This window comes from Natator depressus, chromosome 14 (genome assembly GCF_965152275.1).
Source record: "Natator depressus isolate rNatDep1 chromosome 14, rNatDep2.hap1, whole genome shotgun sequence".
NCBI lineage: Eukaryota > Metazoa > Chordata > Testudines > Cheloniidae > Natator > Natator depressus.
In genome coordinates, this window is record NC_134247.1 from 22,441,939 (window position 1) to 22,459,759 (window position 17,821).

Here is a 17,821-nt window from a genome sequence, read left to right on the forward strand (position 1 = left end):
TTTTTATTTCCATCTCTTAGAAACTTTCTCTTCGCTCTAAAGGCAGATGTTAGAATCTTGCTGGGAACAAGTGCATCCCAGCTGGTGACACTCTGCCCTACAAGGGAAGGTTTCGGGTTTTTTAATTATTATTTGTATTGTAGTGGTGCCTTGGAGCGCTAGTCGAGGACTTGAGATCCCATTGTGCTAGGTGCTGTACGAACACAGAGCACAAAGACAGTGTCTGCCCCAAAGAGCTACTACAATTCAAGTATAAGACAAACGACGACTGTGCTCGTCTGTCGCTGGATGAGATACAAGTGTACGAGAAAAAGAAAGATTTGAAATTGACAAGTACCTTTAAACTTTCTGGAACATTCTGTTAACATCATACAAAAGTCTAGAACATTTAGGAGTCCTACTAAGCTCTTTGCTGCAATATCAGTGAGATTAACACAATGCACAGTTAACCTGTGAAAAATGTTACTTTTTCACATCATTGGCTTCTCCTTGCTCTTCAGTTGGGGGTAGGGGGAGCGGTAATTGGTAGTGCCAGATTGTCCTTCTGTACATTTTTCCATGTTTTTTGTACCTCTATGGTGTCCTCTCTGAGTCTCTATCATGTCTCCTCTCTAACCCACGTGTGCCTATGGAAGTATATCCAGTGGCCATTTGAAGGCCTCTTACTTGTAAGTTGCCTTATGGTAGCATTGAAAGTGAGCCATTGGCCTTTGGTGTGTTGAACCCTCTCATCCATGTTTGAATCGGGGGCAGAGGGTTTGAAATGATTGTTTAACTGCAACAAGCCAGCAGCTTTTGTTGTAACGATTAACTTTGAGAATGTTGCACTGAATGCAGGGTACAGTTATCCTTTCATCTGAGGATATTACCTTAGAGCAGATAAATGGCACTGCTATGTAAGAAAGCAAATATAAGTCATTGTGGCTGTGCACCTGCTCAGGTTACAACTCAGGGAAGAGAGGTAATCACTTTTAAAATGGGCATCATTGAGTTTATTAAAAATAATAAAAATTGAAGAAGGGCAGCACTGTAAGAACACTAGTCATTCAGTGACTGAGTGAATTGGGTCATTTTGTTCAAAAGCAACAAGCCCTACTTCAGTTGCTACCGGGGAGTGCTAGTGATATAACTCTGTAAATGTAAAGAAATCCTTTAAATAACCTCTTGGTAACTTGCTGACCACCTACTGGGCTGGGCGAGGGCTTCTCACCTGGTTTGTTTCATCACCCAGCAAGATAGTTAACATATTAAGAGCCATGCTGAATCAAACAGAGCTATCTAGTTTGCTAGTGGTGATTTTGTAGTAGTACTTAAAATGTGCTGTATACTGGACAGACCTATAGGAAGACTCAGTCCTTGTCCTGTCAAGCTTCCAGACTGCGTGTCTTACCATTGTATGCTAACAAAATTGTAGAACAAATCATTTGCTTAGGGATTTTTAAAGACAACTAATACGCTTAGTGCCTGAAAATGATGATATGGTTTTTTTTGGAGTTCACGGCTCTTAATTTTTACATTAATTCAATGCAAAAAACCAAAATCTTCCCAAATCTCATCAGTTTGTGCTGTCTGGATCAGATTCTCAAGACAAATCAGGATTTCTTCTTTCTTTCTTTAAGGTGTTGCAAATCGCAGAAATAGGGTTCTGCTAGATGCCTTTCAGTGAAGGGTGGAGGTGTCCCCATGTTGTGTATTAGAGTTCAAGGTGTGAAGAAAGTGCTATAATAATTTATGCCCCTTGTCTTAAGAGCCATGCAGCTTGACTCTTATGAATGAATAATGTTATCAATCTTCGTCAAGTGAAGAAGAGTGGGCTTTTAGGATTATGTCTATTTTAACCTATTGCTCTTTGAAAATTCTCATTTCCTGACTGGCTTTGGTATTGCAGTAATAGGTGACTTCTGAGAGTGATGCTTTTAACACTGGAAATACAAGTTTTAAATGTGCTTTTATTTCTGTGACTGGCCCTTAACCAAATGCCCCTAGAACACAACTGGAGGGAGACAGAAGGCAAAACTTAGTGGATGACCTTCTCACACGACAGAGACAACTTCAAGCATCCTATAAGAATGATGGCACAGAACCAGATGTGATAAGGTACGATATTGCAATATTAAAAGAGCAGTGTGATGGTATGTGTTTTGAACGTGTCTCTAAAGCCAGCACTTTAAATGTGTCTCTTGATTACATTTTTATTTACATGTAGAAAACTTCATAGCTAAGGAAATAAATCTGAAAACATATGCCTTTATTATCTACATGGCTACAATTACACTGCATACATTTATTATCGAGTATCAGTTTAATAGTTACCACCTCAGTGTATGGGGAGGACAGAGGGAATAAAAGGTTAGTTGTCTTTAAGGCACAGATGAGTTCTATCTGTTATATCTCTCCCATCTCTAATTTTGTGATCTAGTTGAGTCTGTGCAGGTTTCTTAAATGAGCAGCACGTACTGGACTTAGCTGAATGAATGGTGATAAGATCAATCACACATTAGGTTTAACCCTCAAATTGCTACCCATATTTTTGCTAGAAGCAGAAGGTGGTGCTGTAAGGAAGCAGATTCCAGCTGTGATGTGCCAGGGGTAAATGGTCCTTAGCATGGTTTAGATGTGATTACAAATCTGTGCAGTAGTTCTTATTGTGGCATACTTGACTGGAGAAGCCCTGTGAACTGAGGGAATAGCTTACCCTGTAGACCCTTAATTGAGAGATAAGGTGGATGAGGTGATATCTTTTATTGGACCAACTTCTGTTGGTGAGAGACACAAGCTTTCGAGTTTACACAGAGCTCTTCTTTGTCATTCTAGCCATATCTTCTAGCTGACACATTAACTTCAGGAATCAGGGGGTAGCTGTGTTAGTGGTATTTTACTCACAAAAGCTTATGCTCAAATAAATCTGTTAGTCTTTAAGGTGCCACCAGACTCCTTATTAACTTCAGGATTAACTCTCCTTTATCATTATGCCTTTATACTGAAGAACTAGGCTCCTCCTTGAATTATTGGCATCACACCTTATCTCCAGTCCTTCACAGCCAGGAGGAACAACAGCCACTTAAGAGCTAGTCTGAAATTTTCCTTCTCTGTGCTATGCTTTCCTCTACAGCCTCCTCCTTTCTACAGAAAAAGCTACACCTGGGATCTATTTTTCTCCCTGGTTTTGAAAATGACACAACCCTGTTAGTTGGGGAAGAAACCTACTATCTTTCTGGGAGCGTGAAATTCAGGATTGCCACATGAGAAATTGCTAGCAGCCCATAAATTGAGCAGTCGAGAGCTGCACAAGATCCATGTTCTGTCCGTCTGTTGGGGAACAGCTCATGAGTAGACTTCAAATGTACAGATGGATGTCATAAGAAGTCTTAATATAAATGTTTACAAGCATCATACTCAGAACTCGATGCACAATAAAATACTGGTGGGTTGGTGGTTTCTAGTGGCTTGGAAACTGATGAAACTGAAAAGGCCATTGATAACTGTTTATAGATACCAGCCTTTTTGTGTCTCAGAATGCTACTCTTTGGTACTTCCTTGATTAACTGAGGGATGCTAATTCTTAAATGTGCCACTGAAGATTTGATAGCTCAAAGCAACTCATAACTCTGTATGCCTGTTGTCTCAGAAACTCAGACAAGATGCTTTAGTCTGAAGAGTTTGTGCATTGCTGAGACAATCAGTTTAAAAAAAACAACAACCACCCAACCATATGGTGAAATGATCACTCCCTATCTCCTTCCTAGAAGAATGAGGGGTAGATCTCACCGATGCTAAGGCTGCCTTTTGCTGTGATTCTGTTTCTTGGCTTTCTCAAGCTGGGCTGGGCTCTATCAGAATTTAGATGGAATTCCTCCGTGGACTACCTAGGTAGCGTTATGATTATTCACTAGGTGATGAACTTTGATCTCCATCAGAACTGCCCAAGATTTAGGGCATAGAACATTGCACCATTGTGGATTCCAATTCTCAGATGAGATGTAAAATCCATATTCTGACTCCTTTTAGGTCACTAAGTTGCAGTGTTTTGGCCTAATTCCAGTATTGTTATTGCATTCATTCTTCCTAAATTTCCCAGAAGTTTCAGTTGGATCTTCTGTCCTTCACAATAGTTTAGAAGAGAAGTAGAGCTGCATTCTGTTACAGTTGCAGAGGTTGCTGCATTTCTTTGGTCAATTACATGATCCTAGTACATAATCTGCAGTTCAGTTTAAATTGGTAAAATTCTCTGGAATGCTCTGTAATGAAAGGTCTCTTATATTTCATCCTATTTGTTTAAAAAAAAAATGCCCATCACAGCTGTTTGGGCACGTATACCTACATAATCAATAAAAAGCTAAACAAATCTTAACTGAAAAGAAACCTTTATCATGAGAATATCGATACACTTGTGAGATGAAGACGTGATTATTTTTTCCCCCTCCCCCCCACTAATCCGGGCTGCAAGGAGTCTCAAACCTCTGACTGCAAGTTGCTGACTCTTAAATACAGTGATTCAGTGTATCTGCACATTGTGTCTGTAGAGACAAATTTGCCAATTTGCAGGTTTGGTTTTGTACATACATGTCAAGCCTGACCCAAAAGCTTCCTACTCCTTGTGCTGACTCTTGAGGTTTGCATACTAGTTTCATAGCATGACAGCACTTCTGCATTTTGAAACCCTATGTGCTTTGGGGGAATTGCCCTGAAGGTGTGACCCCTTTTTAGTGAAAAACTGTAATAGCTTGTCTTTGTTGAGCATGTGCTTAGAGCCCTCTGCAGGACTGTTTTTTAATCCCGCTCTCATCCCACTCTGCAATTCCCACCCCACTCCCCCCGCATTGTTAATTTTTATCCTGCCCCTGCTATTCTGGCAGTGGGTCCTGTGGGACTGCGGGATCCCAGTCCCGCTTCAGGGCTCTGCATGTGTGTATGCGCTCTAAGAAGGCAGGAGTCTTTTTGTAGGGATGTAAAAACATAGGCCAGCTTAAAAATCACACTTCTGAATAAATGTATTGTCACCTGCTGCTGTTAAAAATAACACCTGTGTTCACTAAAACTGGAAGATTAGAGACCGCCTCCTTCCTGGGCTTGTTTACTTTGTGCATTTGAGAGCCCTTTCTGTGGATAGGTGCTGTCTCAGCAGTAGCATGTGGAACTCATAATCTCATGCACTACTCCAAAGGGGCACATTTTGCCCCAACCCCTGGAAGAAGCTTATCAGCAGTAACTCAGCAACAGAGCTGCAGCTGTTCCTGGGCCAAGAGGGTGTATCTATCCTCTTTCTTCAGGTGCCAGCATATGCCCAGGGATCACCAGGAGTCTGGTGGGTGAGTGAGCATGTCTGGGGAGCCCCCTTTACTCTCTAGACCAGGGGGTTTCAACCTTTTTTTCATTTGCAGACCCCTAAAAATTTTCAAATGGAGGTACAGACCCTTTTGGAAATTTAACCTGTGGTCTGCGGACCCCTGCCTCTGAAATCTTAGACTGAGAACTGACTGAACAGAATTCAACTAGAAATGTTGCACGTGGTCAGCACGGCATTTGATGCAATGTGTGAGAGGGTCCTAAACGGTAGGCTTCTCTGGTAATGACAACACTTCCAGGTTTTGACCTGTAGGTGGGGCATTCACATACTTTTGATCAGAAAAACAGAATGCCTTTCTGGGATCTGAAACTTTAGTTTCATAGTCACCTTTTGCGCTCCTCTTGGACGTAGTCTGTGGACCTCAAGGGGTCTGCGGACCCCAGGTTGTAAACCACTGCCTTAGACTTGTGTGGGTTTGATAGCAGTGGATGCCTGGTGGTGAGGGGCACTCTGGAATGCATCAATAGATGAACCAGTGTGCGGCGTGCCTTTCATTGTACCAGAACCTAGGAATGTAGACCTGAGCTGGGCCTGGATGAATTATGGTTTTCAGTTGTTTGGATGTTAGGCCCAAAGCATATAACCAAAAAGAATGATGGTATAAGAAAGAAGGATTGTTTGTGTTAAACATGTAGTGACCTGTGAAATACTAGTGTTATCTTAAGAATAGGGTTAAGGTAATAGAAATATAGAAAATATGGTTAATTAGGTACAAGATGCAGGAAATAATTAGTTACTGTGATGGTTCTCAGGGCACCCAGGACTGTGAGTCACTTTGGTACCTCCTGCCTCCAGCAGGAAGGAGTCTGTCATCTTGTGGCTGGGAGTCAGCTCCCTGACACCTCCAAGCACCCACTTTGGGGCTATGCCAGTCCTAAGTCCACCTTTCAGGTTAACAATAGGCGCACCCCAACCCCCAAATCCCTTAGAATCTTGGCCTCTGACATGGGCAGCTCTTAGCAGTTACAGATCCTCTGCACCAAAATGTGCAGTGTGTCCCCAGCTTATCAGTTTTATCTCAAACAACTGCTCTTGGAAACCACACAGCACTTCTGAGTGCTTATAATAAAATAAAAGTAAGAGAAGAACAAAGATTTAACTAGAAACGAGAGAAAGTGATGGAAGCAAGTGGTTGAAATGCTAAAATGTGAACTTGGCCCTACACTTACCAATAGTTACCTTTCCTACCTAATAAAGTAGCTTTCTCCCCAAAGTTCAGTCCTTTGTGGAGCTGGCTGGTTTCACAAGAACGAGGATCCAAAAGTCACTGAAAGCCCCCTGCTCCTTAAGGGGTTTCCTCAGTGAAGAGATCCAGAGTGCCTTTCTCTACGCTGTTATATTGAAACAGTCTTTTGTTATATTCGTAGCCTGAGCAATCTCCTGCCTGCTGTAACTGTCCTTTCCACCTCCAAGTGGTTTTGATCATTTGCAGTTGTCAATGGAAAACCACTGAAGACTGTTTTGGGGTGTGGCAAGGGTAGACTATTCATAGATTCCAAGGTCAGAAGGGACCATTGTGATCATCTAGTCTGACCCCTTGTATAACATAAGCCAGAGAACTGCCCCCAAATAATTCCTAGAGCAGAGCTTTTAGAAAAGCATTCAGTTGTGATTTAAAAATTCCGTGATGGGGGATCCACCCACATCCCTGGGTAAATTGTTCCAGTGGTTAATTACTCACTCTGTTAAAAATGTACATTTTATTTCCAGTCTGAATTTGTCTAGCCTCAACTTCCAGCCATTGGATAGCGTTAGACTTTTCTCTACTAGATTGAAGAGCCCACTATTAAATATTTGTTCCCCATACAGATACTTAAACTGTAATCAAGTCACTTCTTAACCTTCTCTTTGTTAAGATAAATAGATTAAGCTCCTTGTGTCTATCACTGTAAGGCCTATTTTCTATTCCTTTAATCAGTCTTGTGGCTCTTCTTTGAACCCTCTCCAATTAATCAACATCTCTCTTGAATTGTGGACACCAGAACTGGACACAGGATTCCAGCAGTGCCAAATTCAGAGATAAAATAACCTCTCTACTCCTATTTGACATTCCCATGTTTATGCATCCCAGGATTGCATTAGCTCCCCATGTGACGCTGTGGTAAGAAGAGCTCATATTTGGCTGATTATATAAACTTGCATTACCTGGCCAGCTGAGTAGGGAGGGGTGACAACTCCCTCTTGCTTGAATGGGTTATCACTGTAACATGGTATGCCTGGTGACTGTTTTTTTATTCAAGTCCATAAAAATTACTTTATTTACTTTATTTAAGGAATACATTATTCCTTAAATATTATCTGTATATACATCTCACAAATATTGAATCTTGTCAAGTTATGAGCTTTATTTGGATACCTTACATGTTACTCTGTGGATAAGTATGCCGTAAGAGATGTTTGGTGTAGTTAGTCAGGTCTATGGTGAGAATTGTTTGCAAAGAACAGGGCCATGGAACCTCTGTGACTCAGTTATATAAGCTTGTTTAAAAAGAAATGGTTGTTTAGTAGTTAGAAAGAAATATTGCAAAATATAATTAGAGGAAAACCTTGATGAAAGGGGTCCAGCCATTAATCTTGACTGGGCCAGAATCTGGGGTTCAGCCCTTAACTGCCTTATCTGGCTTTAGCTAAAGTCCAATAACCAGCAAAGACATCATTTGTTTATTACAGTGTGTAAAAAGACAAGCTTTTAGGGGTTTCTTTGTCAGAGATTTTCCTTAGCCCTTCCACATCATAATGGGAAAGTATCTTCCAAGATCAGATTGTAAGTATTTGCTCAATGCTTATAATTATATTGTTGCTAGCATATAAAGTATGTGTTTATATGCTTGTATTTTGGATGTAAACCACCACCAAGTGGCCTTTGGACTAATAAAGAAATACTTGTGTGGAAAATGAGTCGTGGTAAACCTTAGTAAAATTAATTCCAAAACAGAGGCACATTGCATCCTATGATGCTGCAGCGTACTAAGTTGGATAAGCTATTCCTGTTCTCTCTTGTTTGCCAACATGGTGTTTTGAAACAGTTAAAATTAAATCTAGTCAATACCACACTGATTGCAGATAGTAAAAATACGGACTTGTCCATAATCCGTTAATTGTGTTATGGGACTCAGACTTGTCCAGAGTCTGGATTTTATATTTAGAGCTGAGTTTACTCAAACATGTAAAATCACAAGTATGCAGAGGTTTCCCTGCGGACTGATTATCCGCGAAGACTCCTGTGCATTGCTTGTTCCAGTTGGTACATAAATTAACCTGAGCTGCTGAAATGTGGTCTTTGAAAAATAAGAAAAACACTCCACTCGTTTAGGGCAGTATTTGGTGTGCTGCTGCTGCTGCACAGGGAGCAGAGGGTGAGGAAATTCTAGAGCATATCCCTAGACCTGCACTGACACCAGTGATGCTTATGCACAAACAAGGAAATAAACAAAATTCCGTGTTAATTTCTAGATCCTTTAGAAATTCTGGGTGTGACAGCTATGGCAATTTCCTGCAATATCTTTGGGAGATCTCACTGTATTAAGTTTTGGTTCTTTGTGGGCCAGGGATTGTATGTAATTCGATTGGGGAGGGTAACCACAGCTTATCCGGGAGCTAATAACAGTGGGGGTGATAAGGAGAATTCACTCAGCTTGTAGCACCACCTGGAGAAGCTGAGATGTTGTAGTTCAAACTGGATTCTCCAGAGATGGACGGACAGACTGACTTGGGGCCTGCTTTCTGATCCAGCAAATGGGCAGGACCTTCTGTCCAAGGGAGGTCCCTAATCCTTAGGGAAAGGTTGGAAGGACTGACACCTAGGAGAGCCGAAGGCTGGGGTTGGGGTGACCCTGGGTAAGCTTTTAGCGTATGTGTAGTTTTTTAAAATTGTTTTTAATAATGCTTTCACCTTAAGAGTAAATGTGCTTGCTTACAAAGAGCTGTGTGGTAACTCTTTTAGCTGTATGCAAATATACTATATATAGCCTCTGGAGAGAAAGTGTTGTGAAGACACTGACCTAGGGCATAGTGAGTCTGGCTTGCTGGGGCTATCACAGTGCAGGCAGGGAACTGTGAAGCTTGGAAAAACCCCAGTCAGGAGAGAGAGACAGACTCGGGTCTCTGCCCAGGAGAGGGGCCTGTTGAGGAACCGATGCCTAGTGTGGGTGCCCTCGAGGGACCAAGGAGGGGGAATACAGGCGCAGTTGCCCTGAACTGTGACACATGTGGTGGCATGGTGGGAATACCACAGTTGGTCGTCTTGTTGACAATTCTAAAAGAAGCCAGGGGCTGAACGTGCCTGGCAATTGAACTTCTCTCTGCTGCCCAGTCAAGTCCATGACATATTGGCAGGTCAGTGGAGAGGAAGCATGTGTTGCTGCTGCTGCTCATGCTGAACGCATAAATTTTCCTTGCTGTTAAACTAACGACTTTATTGGCAGGAGATTCCTTTAGAAGCATTGCTTTGGATTTCTTTTTTAAGTGCCCATTTTGGAGTTTAGTAGACCAGATTTCATTTTAAATCTGAAAGTTAGCTTTACCCTCCTCCATAAAAAAGAGCCACACATGAGGTTTTAAGATCTAGCTGTGACACACTTTTCTGGTTCTGTACCAGCTTTTTTTATCTAATCCATCCCTAATGTGACAGCCCAAATTTTCAGAAGTCTTTTTTTCTTTTTTTAAATAGCCGTTCCCTTCATTAACCTTCTTGCACCAGTGATCACATATTTATCGTCCCCAGGGCATACAATTGTGAAGGTTTTACCAAAATTAATCTCAGTTTATATTTGGTCACCATTCAGTGAGCTTACAGCCTTTGAAAATTGCTGTAATGCTGTTTCACGTTGTGTAGTACAGTGGCCATAATACTCTTAATTTTTATTCTAAGTGACAGCTTGGGCCAGAATGCGGAACAGGGCATTACGTTATTTAGTATAGCATTAGTTACCTTCCGGCGTTGTCGGCCTTAATTAGGATGGGATGCAACTAGAATTTTCCATAGGAGCGGTGGTGCTGTTTACTTGACTCTTTGAGTGGGGTCATCTTTATTGCAGAGAGCTCATTTTCTCTCCATTTAAATGTTATCTTTCATCGGTTTTCAATGGATATGTGTCTCCACCATGACTTCTCCTTGTAGAGTGATCTATGCAAGTTCCTACACACACTGTCCATACTAAGTGAGCAGACATCCAGAGGTGGTCATCAGACAAGACTCCACAACATTTGTACACAGAAAGTGAATACTGTCTGCAGCTGAAAAGCAGGGTGATTTTAGTAAGGCAGAGTATTTACCCAAGCTGGAGTTTGTCCAAGGCACATGATTTTTGCCCATGTTCTTGTAAAATATACCATAAGTTTTTTTTTTTTTTTTTTAATGGTCACAAGTGATCAGGACCACAGTTATGTATTTATATTTTTAACAAAGAGCAAATCAAAAGAAAATTCTTGAAATACACCGAAAAATAAGTCGAACTGCCTTTGTAGCCCTCAAACTTCTGATTGGGTCTTCAAGCTCATTACTACTATTAGTACTCATTAGCCTCAGAAAAACTGTCAGTAGGAGAGCATGCTCTCCTGGCAGCTCTAAACCTTTGCTCTGTAGTTTCAGTTGGCTTTTAGGTTTTTTTTGAATCGGCAGGCATTGAGCAAGCTTTCCTACTCTCATCTGCTTCTGTGTCTGGACTTGCTGCTGCATTTTTTGCCTTGGGTTGGTTTGTTGGCCCAAGACTCAACAAACGAAATGTGCTGGGTTTGTGATAAGAACAAATGTCCATTGTGATGGGCACTGAAACTAATAAACTCATTTCACTTGTGACCAGACAACATGGTAATATGGTTTCAGATCTGAAAGGCTAGTGCTGGAACGTAGTGTGCTTTCTGGTTTCAGAAGTAGTCCTCTAAATGCCAATAAAGGAGGAGTTGCTTGTCTCCAGTGCAGAGAAGCTTAGGTGGACTCATGGGTGACTGTCACAGATTCATTTTGTGAATAGAAAAAGAATAGATTGCAAAAACAGAGAGAAGCCATTGTTAGGGCCATCACCTCAGATGTGATTTCGCAGGTGGCAGTTCCCTCTAAAGAACCATTTTCCTTTTGAAAGAAGAGAGAGTGAGAGTGCTGTCTCAGAGGAAGAAGCTGTAAAGTCTAGACTCCTGGCTTCAGCATTGCTGTGGTCCAAGTCATGGACATGCTCTTGGTGGGTGTTTACCCATTTTACTTGAGATCCTTGGAGGAAGGCTCTGCAGAAGTGTAAATGATGACCTAGAAAGAGGGTCCAGATTTGTTCTTGACGTTAATATACTGGGTTAAACAAAATGTGATTTTTGACTTCCTGGAGCATGATTATCATGGTGTGTGTCTTAGTGCTTGTCTGCTCAGGAAAGTTATACCAGTATGAGTTAAGTGTGAATTTAAACAACTGTAGTTAGACAGTGTAACTCCTGTGAGGAGACTCTTATTCCGGTATAACAGTGTCTTTTTTGTTTGATTCGGTTTTGCTTCTATTGTTTGAATGGTGCTTAAGCTAAACCAGTCTCTTATTCTGTCCACACTGGGAGCTATATTGTGATAACTATATGTGCATAACTGGTAAAACTTTCCTGAATAGACGAGCCTGTAGTGGCCAACATTTTGTGTTGTGTGATAGTGGGAATATTATCTGAGTGGCCTTCCTCCACCCTTCCAGTCATCTGCATCAGAACCTGTTCAGGGTGTATAGGGAGGGGAAGCTTTTGGAACCCCTGTGATGACAGGGAGGCCCAGAAAAAAAGATGGAATTGTCCAATTGGGTAATTCCCAGAGTATTGCCCTGTCACTGCAGAGTTATTCCTTATGGCTTAGTTTTTATGAGCCAAGCAATGAGGCTTCCACTGCTTCCTTTGAGAGACTGTTTCACAGCCTAATCAATCTCACTGTCAAGATGTATTACAGGCTAGTGGATCTCAAAAGTGACTTTCACATTGGTATGTCAAATGAAGGATTACTTGTGTGTCACATGCACACGAAACTTGTGACTTGAGACTCCAAGCATCTTGGGGTGTGATAAATTCCATATTGTCATTGCTCGCACTCAAAGGGAAAGGGGGAATGAAGAAGGATGGAGAAATAACTGAGGGATATTGCTGCTGTTTTGATATGGAAGGGAACTGGCTTGTTTTTCAAGACCAGATTTTTTTCAGTTACATCTGGTTTTTTCTCAGTTACTTTGCCAACACTGTTTATCATATTCACGCTCTAGTCTGCTCCCATGAAAGTCAGTGGACTCAGGATTAGGCCATTTATCTTGAGGTCAGTCCGGCGGGGTAGTTCTGTCGTGGGGAATTTTTCAGTTTGAGATGCAGGCTTGTTCTTTGCTCCTGTGCTGGTGGGATCTGGGAAGCAATCAGCCCCTATGACTGAGGCAGCACCTTGTGTATTGGCCCCTCACTGTCAGGAGCAGTTTTGGTGGGCACCTCTCATCTGGAGAGGTGCCTGATGAGGACCTTAGTGGAGTGTAAAAGTACAAATTGGTGGTGGTGGTAGTATATCACCCAGGCTTGGAGGAGCCCTCTTGGGCAATCTGGTGTCTTTATACTTTAAATCCATAAATACTGTTCTGATAACCAGGAATGGCCTGAAATGTGAATTAATCACCTAACCTGGCATGTGGTATGTGTAAATGAGAGCACACACTCAGTGGCCCACTGTGCTGTTCACATTCAATATGAATCTGTGAATCCAAGCTGAGGTGCTCTAGACACTGCAGAGAATGCTAGTGTATCTTCAAGGGAATGTTCAATTAATCATGCAGCCAATTGTCATTTGACCCAGGTTTTGTTTAACGTTCAGTCTTGCTGATCATTCTTCTAAAGCTGGTAAGCCTTAATGTGTGGCCTTGGTCTAAAGTAAGCACTGGTTGACTAATCTAAGTTACTTGGGAAGTTTTATAAGAATTGTCAGTGAAACAATGCCTTCGGAAAGATAAGCCCCTACTTGTTAAGCAATGACACAGCCCCCTGATTTTAAACCCCCTCATCTTTTATATTTGGGCACATTGCTAAGTCTTATAATTAGTTAAATCTGCTCCTATAATCAAAAGCTATCTACACACTCCACTGCTCTGTGACGATTTCAAAGATTTAAGTGATTAACTTGGCGGAGGCAGTGGGTGGCTAATTGGATAAGCTTTAATCTTTACGCCACCAAAGCGAAACATGGTAAGATCAGAGGAAGTAGGAAGTTATGCGGTACTGTGTGGGAAGGTAGTTACCAAACATGTCAAAAAGATTATTGTAACAAGCAGAGCAGTTGTCTTGGCAAAACATCCGATGAAGTGAGCTGTAGCTCACGAAAGCTTATGCTCAAATAAATTGGTTAGTCTCTAAGGTGCCACAACTACTCCTTTTCTTTTTGCGAACACAGACTAACACTGCTGCTACTCTGAAAAGAATAAGGTGGAATATTAGAGAGACAGTTCCACAATTTTTTCCAAATTTGCTTGCATTAGTTTTTTAAAATGGCAAATATATTTGGATTCTTGCTTGCTGAGCTGTCAGAGCAGAGAGATTTACATATTCCTCTTACTTTATTTTGACAATATCCAATTAGACGTCATTACCTTTTTGTTATGGTGTATATTCTCTCTTTGAACTACCAAACTGTAACGATGCTGGTTCTGGGGGGACCCAACTGAGAGTGGCAATTCAGGACAAATTGCTTAAAGCAGGGCAGTAACAGCCCAAGGCTGGGGTTTTTCCACCTCTAAGGCAAACCAGACCAGCCAGACAGAGAGGACTTTGGTTTTACCCCACTGGCTAACCACAAGTCACACAAGCAATTCCCTTAGACACCCCAGTTTCCCAGTATCACCACCAGTGCCACCCGTTATGGGGACAGATGATTATGAAAACCAATACCCCAGTAAAAGAAAAAAGGTTCTCTTGATCCCAAAGGACCAAGCCCCAGACCCAGGTCAATATACAAATCAGATCTTACCCACAAATCACGCTGTTGCCAATCCTTTAGAAGCTAAAATCTAAAGGTTTATTCATAAAAGGAAAAAGATATAGATGAGAGCTAGAATTGGTTAACTGGAATCAATTACATACAGTAATGGCAAAGTTCTTGGTTCAGGCTTGCAGCAGGGATGGAATAAACTGCAGGTTCAAATCAAGTCTCTGGAGAACATCCACAGCTAGGACGGGTCTTTCAGTCCTTGGTTCAAAGCTTCAGTGTAGCAAAGTCCCTCCAGAGGTCAGAAGCAGGACTGAAGACAAGATGGAGGAGCTGCAGCAGCTTTTTATATTCTCTTGCCATGTGGCCTTTCTTGGTTCCAAAGACAAGCTGTCCCTCACACGGCCTGGAAAAACCTCAGAGCTCTGTCCATAGGCAGGTCCCTGCACACCTTGCTGAGTCCAAAGGCGTGTCTGCCTTCTCTCAGTGGGTCAGTTGTATAGCTGATGGTCCTTAAGGGGCCATCAAGCAGGCTAGGCAGAGCTGACACCAACTTGTCTGGGGTGTCCCCCAGAAGCATAGCATAAGTTTGAATACAGACAGTATAGAGCCAATATTCGTAACTTCAACTATAAAAATGATACACACATATAGACAGCATAATCATAACCAGCAAACCATAACCTTGTCTTAGACACCTCATTTGACCCCCTTTATATAAGATTTGGTGCCACTACAGGACCTTGGTTGCAACTATGTTCTATATGGTTCCAGTTCAAGTCAATAACGTCACACAGAGTAGTTTTTAAATGGTTTTTAGATTCTCAAAAGTGTGGTGCTTTCATTTTATTGGGATCTGCAAAGAGGGTAGCAGTGACGGTGCACTATATGGGGTACTTAGGTTTCATCATTGCATTCTGGAGTTAATCTAGAAAAAAAATTTCATGGTTTATGTGTCCTTGTGAAATAAAACTTGCTTCACAATCATGTCAATAAATATACATAAGTTTGTATAGAGGCTTAAAAGCTGAAATACAGGGATAATCCAAACCACCAACCGTTCTAAACATGATAGAAAGCAAGCCAATGATTACAGCCATAAACCAAACTGGTTTCTGCTCTGCAATACTTAAATTCCCAGCATGGTCAGTACAGTTAAGTGAGATATCATGAGGTAGAATAAGCACTTAGTCCTGGATGAGCATGATTCATTATCTAAGCCTGGCAAAGTCTTTACTTTCAACAAAAGAGAGTTCGATAAATATTGAAACTTTTATAAGTGCGAGCAGGTGTTAAGTGAGTTCTCAAGTTTAATTTTGACAGAGGATGTCATCTGAAATCTACAGTATGGCAGATACACACACATATTCCTTTGCATTTATGTGTAGCCTTGATTTTATAGGTTTCAGAGTAGCAGCTGTGTTAGTCTGTATTCGCAAAAAGAAAAGGAGGACTTGTGACACCTTAAACTAACAAATTTATTTGAGCATAAGCTTTCGTGAGCTACAGCTCACTTCATAGGGAGCTGTGAATTCACGCTGAGAAGGGATGTTAAAATATTTTACAGCCGTGGTGGTTCCATTCTTAACCAGCAGATGCCTCTAGCTTACTGTATATCCTCACTGAATGGCTAGATGCCACTCCTGAACTTTGCTGAAATGAATGACCCTTCTGCAATGCTCTGTGGCCAAACCCTTCACTGAAAACATACAACCCATTTTGGTTACTTTCTCTGGTATTTTGCTCAGTTAATTTATTTTGTTTGATTTATAGAAGCCACAAAATCTGTGCAAGCATGCAAGTTGGAACTGTACATCATCCATTGCATGAACTGATGCCGATTTTTTTTATTTCTAATCCTACCTGAGGTGGTAAAGTGCTCAGATTATGTGAGAAAGAGACACTTGAAAGACCTCCTGAGGTTTTTGGTGAGGGGGTGTTGGGTAGAGTAGTATTTTAGAAATGTCCTGACTGTTTCTTCATTTTAGCTTAGTATACTATTGGTGAAGGTGCAGGAAGGATCTTTGTGCAGGAACCAGTCGTGCAATCTGCGCACACCCCAAACTCCCATAATTTAAACTGGGAGTTTGGGTGCAGAAGGACTGCAGACTGTATTATATACGCTTTCCATACCAGTCAACCAATATGCAGTTGAAAGTAGGGGATCCAGAAATCCGTCGTCATTGAGTAAATATTTTACTGCTTGAATTTATATAACTTAACCAAAAGGGCACCCTAAAATATTGTTTTCCAGTGTAACCATGAAAACACCTGTAATACTATAGCTCAGTGGTTCTCCACCAGGGGTCCGGGGCACCTTAGGGGGCTGCGAGCAGGTTTCAGGGGGTCTGCCAAGCAGGGCCAGCATTACTCACTTGGGTCCAGGGCAGAAAGCTGAAGCCCCACCCCATGGGGGAAGAAGCCTGGGGCCCTGAGCCCCACCACCTGGGGCTGAAGCCAAAGCCTGAGCAGTGTAGCTTTGCAGGGTCCCCTGTGGCATGGGGCCCCAGGCAACTGCCCTGCTTGCTATCCCCTAACGCGGGCCCTGGCTTTTATATGCAGAAAACCAGTTATTGTGGCAAAGGTGAGCCGTGGAGTTTTTATAGCCTGCTGGGTGGGCCTCCGAAAGAAAAAGGTTGAGAACCTCTGCTCTAGCTAACAGCCATAAGTCATTCTTTTTCTTTTTTTTTAAATAAAATTTGATTACTGTTCCAATTCATGACAGGTTTCAGAGTAGCAGCCGTGTTAGTCTGTATCCGCAAAAAGAACAGGAGGACTTGTGGCACCTTAGAGACTAACAAATTTATTTGGGCATAAGCTTTTGTGAGCTACAGCTCACTTCATCGGATGCATTCAATGGAAAATACAGTGGGGAGATTTATATACACACAGAACATGAAACAATGGGTGTTACCAGACACACTGTAACGAGAGTGATCAGGTAAGGTGAGCTGGAGGGTGGGGGTGGGGGCAACCTTTTGTAGTGATGATCAAGGTGGGCCATTTCCAGCAGTTGACAAGAACGGCTGAGGAACAGCAGCGGGGAATAAACATAGAGAAATAGTTTTACTTTGTGTAATGACCCATCCACTCCCAGTCTTTATTCAAGTCTAAGTTAATTGTATCCAGTTTGCAAATTAATTCCAATTCAGCAGTCTCTCGTTGGAATCTGTTTTTGAAGTTTTTTTGTTGAAGAATTGCCAGTTTTAGGTCTGTAATCGAGTGACCAAAGAGAAAACACCATCCTGGCCACTATGGATGTAGAAGCCCTCTATACCAACATTCCACACAAAGATGGACTACAAGCCGTCAGGAACAGTATACCCGATAATGTCACGGCAAACCTGGTGGCTGAACTTCGTGACTTTGTCCTCACCCATAACTCCTTCACATTTGGGGACAATGTATACCTTCAAATCAGCGGCACTGCTATGGGTACCCGCATGGCCCCACAGTATGCCTAATGACGTAGAACAATGCTTCCTCAGCTCTTGTCCCCTAATGCCCCTACTCTACTTGCGCTACATTGATGACATCTTCATCATCTGGACCCATGGAAAAAA

General features: G+C 41.9%; 1 protein-coding gene across 2 annotated transcripts in view; it reads left to right on the top strand.

The window, feature by feature from the left end:
* Nucleotides 1-17,821, top strand: part of STX8 (syntaxin 8) — a 355,548-nt gene that overhangs the window by 15,037 nt on the left and 322,690 nt on the right. For both annotated transcript variants that reach the window (XM_074972030.1, XM_074972029.1), the window contains exon 4: nucleotides 1,987-2,097. In XM_074972030.1, the coding sequence (XP_074828131.1) occupies nucleotides 1,987-2,097 (111 nt within the window). The remainder of the gene's footprint in view (nucleotides 1-1,986; nucleotides 2,098-17,821) is intronic.